General features: G+C 42.7%; 1 protein-coding gene across 2 annotated transcripts in view; it reads left to right on the top strand.

The window, feature by feature from the left end:
- Positions 1–5,504, top strand: part of PRDM10 (PR domain containing 10) — a 34,386-nt gene extending 28,882 nt beyond the window's left edge. For both annotated transcript variants that reach the window (XM_009890799.1, XM_009890800.1), the window contains 5 exons: positions 932–1,102; positions 2,375–2,515; positions 3,168–3,336; positions 3,982–4,094; positions 5,153–5,504. In XM_009890799.1, coding sequence (XP_009889101.1) covers positions 932–1,102; positions 2,375–2,515; positions 3,168–3,336; positions 3,982–4,094; positions 5,153–5,389 — 831 coding nt within the window. In that variant the 3' untranslated portion in view covers positions 5,390–5,504. The remainder of the gene's footprint in view (positions 1–931; positions 1,103–2,374; positions 2,516–3,167; positions 3,337–3,981; positions 4,095–5,152) is intronic.
- The last annotated feature ends 3,224 nt before the right edge of the window (positions 5,505–8,728 follow it).

Genomic DNA, 8,728 nt, shown 5'->3' with positions numbered 1-8,728 from the left:
TTTCCCTACTCCATTCCCTTCTTTCATTCAGACCTATATGCTACTGACTCCACACAATACTTTCACACATGCCTAATTAACTCAGGAATACACATCCCCTGGCTTTTCACTGGGACTGTTCTCCTGAGGTGTTTGCAGTCCTTGGGATCAAGAGGACATGTTTAACAGCGACTGGGGACTGGATCAAACTCTGTTCAGAGAAGTCAAGATCTCTCTAATCTTTCGCATGGTGCAGAACTGAGTGATACAAACCTCCAGTGGCTGATCTCTCCACTGTTAATACATCGGCTGCTACAGAAGTGAAAGCTGAGTCTAGAAAATCAGTCTTGTGTCCTTTAGTGGTGCTGGGATGCTGTATAGCTTTAAAAAAAAACTTAACCACAGTTTAAAGCTTCCTATTTGAAGACTAAAACTGGGTAAAAGACTGTTTTGCTTGAAAAGTGGGCGGATTCAACCAGGATGCTGTTGGGTTCATAAACCTGACTAAGTTAGGTGCTAAATGTCTTTGCACACTTCAGAAATACAGTCGTCAAGAAAAGTATCTGGTAGCTGAGGAGGAAAGGTGGAACGTGTCTGAGAAGCACTTTTTGACTTGGGAACTAAGTCTACTCTTTACAAATGCGGGATTTTTGTTGTCTAATAGATTACTCTTAAGTAAGAAGATTAAAATATTTTTTTTTAATATTGTATTTTAAGCTAGTCCTTAATGGTCCTACCTAGTATTCAGACAGAAGAGAGCAATCTTAGTGGATGATCCCTAGTGATAGCTTATGACTTCATCCTCTGTACACATTAAGCTCTTGTAAATAAATAATTAGGCCCCATGGTGTAAGTGTAGATTCAGAGCGATGGAAGAACTACAACACTGCAAAAGCATTCAATCCAGTAGACAAGATGTGATGATAGTCTATATCTCTCTCTACCTGCTCAGACAACAGATTTACTGACGCAAGCAATGACGGAGATATCCCAGACCCTCACGACAGACTATCGAACTCCCCAGGGAGATTACCAGCGAATCCAGTACATCCCTGTGTCTCAGTCCACAACTGGCTTGCAGCAGCCTCAGCACATACAGCTGCAGGTTGTTCAAGTGGCCCAGGTGAGTGACCTGTTGGGGAACTCGATGTGCTTTTGATCCCCTCCATATCAAGCCTGTGCTTTCTTGGGGCTTTAGTGCTGGGAAGTTTGTTAAGGAATAGTTACAAAAAATAGTGCAGACTATTTTTTACAGATAAATTGAGAGATAGTGCTTAGCGTTCCTATTGTAAGTGTCGTGTACTGGGCACAGATAGTCCTGCCAGTCTTGGTCACCTTGCTGGAGACACATTAACACAGTTCTAATTTAGTTCTACCCATCCGGGCACCTTTGCTCAAGTCTGGTCTAGGAAGGTTTTCCAGCAACTGGGAAAGTGGGTCAGTGGGTGACCCATTTTTGCAGTTGAGAAGACTAATTTGTACTTCCTTGTTCACAGTGAGCCAGAGCCGAAACTTGGAGGTACAGAAGGTGCTTGCTTTTTCCCTTTGTATCATCTATTAGAATATTCATTCTCTATGATGCTCAACAGCCTCCTAAAAATACAAACAGTGTAACTAGAGTAACTGAGCTGAGGAAACTAACTCGCACAGCTGTAAGAAATTGCTGTAGCCTTCAAATCTATTATCCACTGGGTGAAGCTGAAACTACTGTGTGTTTGTATTTGAATCTGAAATTCTGAGTTCTCTCTGGCCCCTCATTACAAATTAAGTTATGAACTTGGTTAATAAAGGCCTAAACAATGGCCCCAGTTAATATTGACTGTGGCTGTTCTAATGATACAGGAGCATGAATACTGATTCCTGCAGCTAATATAATTTTATCAAAATCTGAGACTTGTAATTAAATTACTCCAATTAGTATCATTAGCAGGTGTTGCTCAAAAAAGCCTTTAATCAGTAAGACTCGGAGCACTTGTCCTGATGCAGAGCTCTGCCAAACTATGGTATTGGATATGCAGATCTTGAGTATGTATATAGTTTATAGAAAGATGCTTACAAAGAAGGATGGTCCAGTGGTTAACACTTATCCTGAGTCCATCCTCTGCCACAGGCAGCTTGTATGACTTTTAGGCAAGTCCTTTCCATTGATATCACTGAGATGTAACCATCTCGGTGCCGTTATATCTGCTAAGTGTACTTCTTGATCTCCCAGGAGCGCAAAGAGGGTAAACACAGGCTTGAACAAGCAGTGTTCGTTCCATGGCCTCAGTAAGGCTTGTACCTCATTGTTCCACACCTTGTGTCACAGAAGAGGTTTACTGGCTGCTGCTGCAAAGAATGAAGTATACACCTCTGCTTTGATTATTTTTTTTTCTGTATTTTATTTTTTTCCCAGGCTACCTCACCTCACCAGTCCCAGCACTCCACAGTGGATGTTGGGCAGCTTCATGACCCCCAGACATACACCCAGCATGCTATCCAGGTGCAGCACATCCAGGTCACAGAGCCATCGCCAGCAACACAGTCGTCATCGCAGGTATTTCACTCTTCTCTTGCAGGAAACATTTTCCCTACCAGTCCGCTCAGCTGGCATATTACAGGTGCTGATGCAGGAGATAAAGACTTTTCTATGTCATTTAAAGGAGCATACATGAAATGACTCTCACATGAACATCTCTGAGATTATCAGGTAGTTCCCAGATGTTCATGGGGTCTATGGGAGTGTTTTGTTGTGGTTTTTGTTAGTGGGTTTTGTTGTTATTTTTTTTCCTAGCTGTATACAAGGTAGAGATAAATGACTGGGAACAAACAAATTTGCATCTTAAATAAACCTAGCCAATTGAAAGATGGAAATGGAAACTGGCATTCCTCAAATATTCGAAGTTCAGCTTTTCATGCTCTTGGGTAGCGTTTAGCCTCTCATCTCCATTCTCTGCTACAGACTTGCAAAGTAACCTTTGGCAAGCAGCGTCTCTATTTCAGTTCCCTGGTCCTTGCTTACTAACAATAGAGTGAAGCAAGTTGGAGGAAAGGGAGGAGAGCTTTGCAGTTCTTATGCTCAATATGCTATAGAACCCGCTGCCTGCTCCTGTGTTTTCCCATAATAAAAAGGATATGTTTGTTACAGAACAGAGGTATGCAGTCCTTAGTACACTGAGAACACTTACACTTTTTTTTTTTCTTTCTAGGTTGGGGGTCAGCCTTTGAGTCCCTCCTCACAGCAGTCTCAACAGGAACTCAGCCCCTCGCAGATGCAGACGACTACGTCGACACCAAACCAAGCCCTCCAGCAGCAGCAAGGCTCTTCAGTTCAGCACACATATCTTCCCAGCACATGGAACTCATTTCGGAGCTATTGTAAGTGTCAGCTGTAGATCTCGCTAGTAGTCTGGCTAGTGTGTGGGACTAGTATGTGCTCCATTTCTCCAGCTACCAAATGGGATAGTATTTTTAGAGCTCATTAAGCTTTGTGATAAGTATTCATAAAGAATAATAAAGAAGATAAACAATTTCAGTCAAATGAAAATGGTTCTACTAGCTTTTCTGCTGTAGGGCTGTAATTATCTGATACGTGGTTTGGGCAGGCAGAGTGGGCTCCTTTATTCCAAGGAACTTGGATTCAGCAAGTATCCATGTGTTGGATAGCAGCTTGTTAAAATTTGGATGGATGCTTGAAAGAATCATAAGAATCATACCATACAGAAGATGAGGGTGACATGGAATGATTTCTCATGTCCATACAGGTCTGGATGGTAATTCTGTGACTTCTTGGGTGAGAACAGGATGTGTTGTCTGGGCATGAATTGCCAAATCTGCAGCTGATGTTAGCTGGCATAATTCTGTTGAGGCCTGTAGAGTTTTACAAGGCTTTGTAGTACCTGAATTCCTGTTGGGAAAAAAACACCGTTTCAGGCTTGAAATCTTGCTGACATAGGACATGATCTTTGAAGGTGGTCTCTGAGTTTGACTGAAGGTGTCGATACTCTGATTTCCGTTTTTCAGCATCAGAAATCCAGATGATGACCATTCCCCAAGGCCAGTATGTGATTACAGAGACTGCTGTAGGCACACCGGTCACCACTGTCAACACAGGGCAAGTGAAAGCAGTCACTCAGGTAAGGAAAACAATCACAGCCTTTCTCTTCTTTCTTTTTTTTTTTTTTCTTCATCCAGAATAATGTATGAGGCTTAGAGCCTTCAGTTTGAAAGTTAAAGGAGTGCCAAAGTGATGACTGGGGCACAGAGAGTAGAGAATAATGGTGTACCTAAAGAGGTGGAGACTGTATAGTCCAAAAGGGCACTGGCTTTCTGTAACCATTCCAGTGAGTTCCCTGCTGGGCAGGATCTATAGGGGAAACAGCTAAGGAGTGATACAATGTGCTGTGTCATAAGCTAAGGAGAAAAGTGCTACTGTTCCAACCTTGTAATGTTGTAAACTTGAGGTTACAGAAGGCAGGAAATAATCTCATGAGCTTCAAGGAAAAGATGTGGTTTTTTTCTGAAGTAGCGTCATATTCCTTTGTGGTGATTGCAAAGAGTTTTCTGCATCTAGCCGTTTACGTGGCCCACGCTCTGTGGCCCTTGTATGTTTTAAGTGTTCACTTAATCACATTTGCAAAACAAGGTATCACTTAGTGGTATCAATTAGTCTTAAAAATATTTATGACTAAGCTGTATCCATTAAACCAAATTTCAGAACAGTTTCTGGAAACATGTTGATATCTTTTTTGTGATCTGTAGGATTACAAAATAACAAGAGTGACTGCTATGTTACCTAGTAGGCAGGCCAGCATAAGGAGGAAGGCCGTTGTACTGCATTGATATTGGATGCTAGAAATGCAACTTCTGCTAGAACATATGGAAAAGGGAAAAACTTTCAGAATAGTTGTATTAAAAGTAGCTATTTTAATTTGTAGCAATGGGTTAATTGTGTAATTAGTTAAACCATTCGTAAGTTAACCAAATGCAAAGTAGTCCAGTGTGCTTCAAAACAAAGGACAAAGGTTATGTTGCTCTCAAAAGCATTTAAATTAAATACAACTTAATTTCAAAGTTCTTTGTTCATTCCAAAATGTCTTCTAGCACAGCGACAGGAAAGTTACAGAGTATTAGAACGGAGAAGTTAGAGAATACGCAACAATTACTACTTACTTTTTTTATATTCCCCATGCAGACTCACTATGTGATATCTGAAGGTCAGCCTGATCTGGATGTCAAACAAAACTCTTCGCTCTCCAGCGAGGTACAGGTCGGCGTTTCCCAGCCACCAGCCCACACGGACACCTTGGAATCGCAAACGAGCAGCCAGCAGCAAACCACCCAGTACATAATCACTACAACCACCAACGGGAACGGCGGCAGTGAAGTGCACATCACTAAACCAAGAACTTTCTCAGCAGAACACGAATGAAGAAGCCTCGCGGTGCCACTTGCTTCTACTTGTCACCTCCCCTGAAAGCCCAGATATATAGAGCTCAGTATGTTTTAAAGTATACGCTCACTTCAACTAAAATCTTGGAGCTCTTCTTAATGCTTTAAGAGGGTTGAAGTCCCTAGTGACTGTGAAGAAGTACCCTCAAAATCCATCTGGGATGCTATTTTTATGCAGCTTTTATCAAAAAGGACAAGAGGAGAAGTGAAACATCTGCTTGCTCTGGACTTTATTTTGGCATGTCTGCTGACCCTTATTTTTCCTTTTTTGGAAGTGTCTCCAGTAAACAACTTCTTATTTCAATTGTATGGGGAAAAAGCTTGCCTAACTGAAGGTTAACTGGCAGATTATGTTGTATGTATATTTTTAATAGGAGCTGTTAAACAGGAGGACATGGTGTAAATTGCCAAATTATGGCAGAACTGATTCCTATCTCTGTTTCAGCAGCCAACGTGAAAGGGAATGTACCAGCTCCATGTGAGCAGACTGCCTGGAGAAAAAGAGCAGCAGCAGCAAAAGCGGTGGCTCCTTGTGTACGTGTGCGGGGATGGATATAACAATGAAGCTGTGAAGATGTGCTGAAGCAGTCCATTAAATTATTATTTTTTTTCCAACCCTCGAGAACTGTTTACATGCTGTGTCTGCCCTGCCCTACTTTACCAGGCAGTGCCAGAAAGAACAAAAAATGCAGTCTTAAACCCGTGTTGTGCGGAACAAACTGATGGAAATCATAGTAGCACATAAGGGTAGTACAGAGCCACTGTTAACTCTTTTTCCCCTCCAGCATTTGCAGGGAAAATTGCCTTTTTGCTTGTAAACAAAAAAGGCTCAGCTTAGCCTGCAAAGCAGCTTCTGCTGTGACCTAAAGATAGTTGTGCCAGGGGAAAATGAGGGTACAGGAGCACACCTCTGAAGAGACAGGGTAGTGGTCTCTGTTGCCACCTTGAAGTGGATGTATTTTTCCCTTTGAAGACTGGATGGAGTGTTAGTTACTCCAATTTTCCGACTAACTTTGTTAATAATGCACTGTAATTCCTTTGGACAGATCCATAAAATGACCAGCCCTGGACTCAGGAAACAGACAAGAAACATGCTAGTGGACCACTATTTATGGGACACAGAAAGCCATTGGTGAGGGTTGCCTGCTTTGGTATACCTGGTCTACGTACAGAATTCATGTTACATTTAGGGACCAGGAGAAAGGGAAAGAGAAGGTTTATCTTTTAAGGCAGTGTAATTTTTGTTTGCTTACATAATTCTCCTTCACAGGTGTTGCTGGTTGGTTTAGTGCATTCTGGTATTTGCTAGGATAAGACTACAACTCCATTGACTCCTGATGGGATGGATACACTGTGTACGTCTAAACCTCCTTTCACTGCTCGAAAACCCATCCCAGAATGCCTGTGCCTAATAGGGTACATTTATTTATAAAACAAAAGCAAAGAAGGATGTTTTGTCTTAATGGCCCTCGAGTCTGAAGAACTGAGATAGGCTTTTATTTTTGGTGAGTTTTCTCTCATGCTGCACTGAGCGTGAACGTGGGGGTCTTTCGCACAAGTACTCCCGCAGTTTTAGATGAGGATTACCTGTGTGAGTTAAGCGCTACAGGTGTTCACAGGTTGTGGTGTATCTTAGAGGTGAGAGAACTTCCCACTCTTGGACAAGAGGAAGTCTCGTTCCTTGCGGGTAAAGCCTTGTGGCAGGTATTGCTTTGGTAATTAATTATCTGTTAATACGGCGTGGATGTAGTGACCGTGCGTGATGAGATAAATCGGATTGAAAATACTGGCCAGCTCAGAACTGTTTTGAGGTAGCTTTGAAGTGACTTGCCAATATATTGATTAATTTGTTCCTGGCATTTAGCTTCTTTTGCTGTACCACTGTACTGGGCCATTAACGAGATTGGTAAAGCTAACGAGGACCAGAGCTCCCGTTTAGTCAAGTGCAGTGATGAGTGTCTTTAAATTCAGTGGATTTGGCAGCCTATTGACTCAGCAGCGTGGCCAAGCGACTGCGTTTCCAACTAATTAATTTGGAGTTGTGTTGCTGAGCGCTTCTGAATTATGATGCTGGGTGTTGTGATGTTGTTTGTGTGGGAGAAGAGAAAGGAGATTTTTGTCTTGGCTTTCCTCAGGCTGCTAGATGATATACTAACGAGTCAAAAATAATGGTATGAGTAGTGGGAAAATAGGAGACTTGGAAATGGGATAGTCCAGATGGATACTGCCCTACAGGAGCAATTTTAAAGTCTTAAAATGTCTGTAGTCTTTATAGATAAACATCAAACTTTTCCCCCTTAATGATATTGCAGATGTGGGGTTTAAAAAAAAAACATTTTGCTCTATTCACCTTTGTTGGAACGGACCACAGAATGAGGATGCTGGTACCAGTTATCTAAAGCTGAAAACTTCACGGCGTTCCAGAAAACAATTTTAAAACAGCATCTTTGAACTCAAATCTTCCTTGTCAAAGATTCTACTCTGTCCCACAGCAACACCAGCGTCCTCGGTACCTGCATTCAGGGATTCAGCACGTCCCCGGGTACGCGAACGCGGAAGCAGCAGCCCTGGAAGTGGGAGAATCGTGGATTTGCTTTCCCAAGTAAGGAACTACAGTGATGGCACAGGTGGCAAGGGCCTGCTTTTAGAAAGATGACCAAAAAAACCCAACAACCCCAAACCAACAGTTTGCATGGATTATTTTTTTTTTTCCCCCCAATTTCTGCACCGCAGAAGGTCTAAGACACATTATTGTTGTTTTTTTTAAACCAGAGCAACCCAAAGATCTCTCTCTGAAGTAATGTCCCACAGGAGCTTCACCCTGGAGTCCTCTGTGTCCTGCAAGGGCCACATTTCGCTTGAAGATGGGCAAATGCTAACGCTGGTCCTTGTAGGTGTTTAGGGTCGGATTCTGTATTTTCCAGGAGAAAAAACAAACAACACCCCCGAGCACCCTCAATTTGCACCTCTCGGACTGCTCTGCTCCTCCTTATTTAACTGTGTATGTTCGTTGTACATTCAGTGACTGTTGTTGTGTTCATAGTCTTGTGCAACCTGGCAGGTGTAAAAAAAAGAAACAAAAAAACCCTGAAATTAATAAATTTTTTCTTTTTTTTTTTTAAAAAAAAACCTCAAGTCTCTTGCCTGCGGGCTGGGGGAGTCGGGAAACGGGGCTTCGCCGTTCGCGGGTTACAAACGTGGCGTGTCGCGCAGCGCTCTGTCGCGACAAGAGCAAACCGGACACCCTCCCTCCCCCTCCCCTTACGCTTCCCGTCACCTCAGGGCGGGGAATGGCGGCCGCCGCCTCCCCGGGGGCAGC

The sequence above is a fragment of the Charadrius vociferus genome, unplaced genomic scaffold (genome assembly GCF_000708025.1).
Source record: "Charadrius vociferus isolate BGI_N301 unplaced genomic scaffold, ASM70802v2 scaffold858, whole genome shotgun sequence".
Taxonomy (NCBI): domain Eukaryota; kingdom Metazoa; phylum Chordata; class Aves; order Charadriiformes; family Charadriidae; genus Charadrius; species Charadrius vociferus.
Note: the sequence above shows the minus strand (reverse complement) of the source record. Positions and strands in the feature narration are given on the sequence as shown.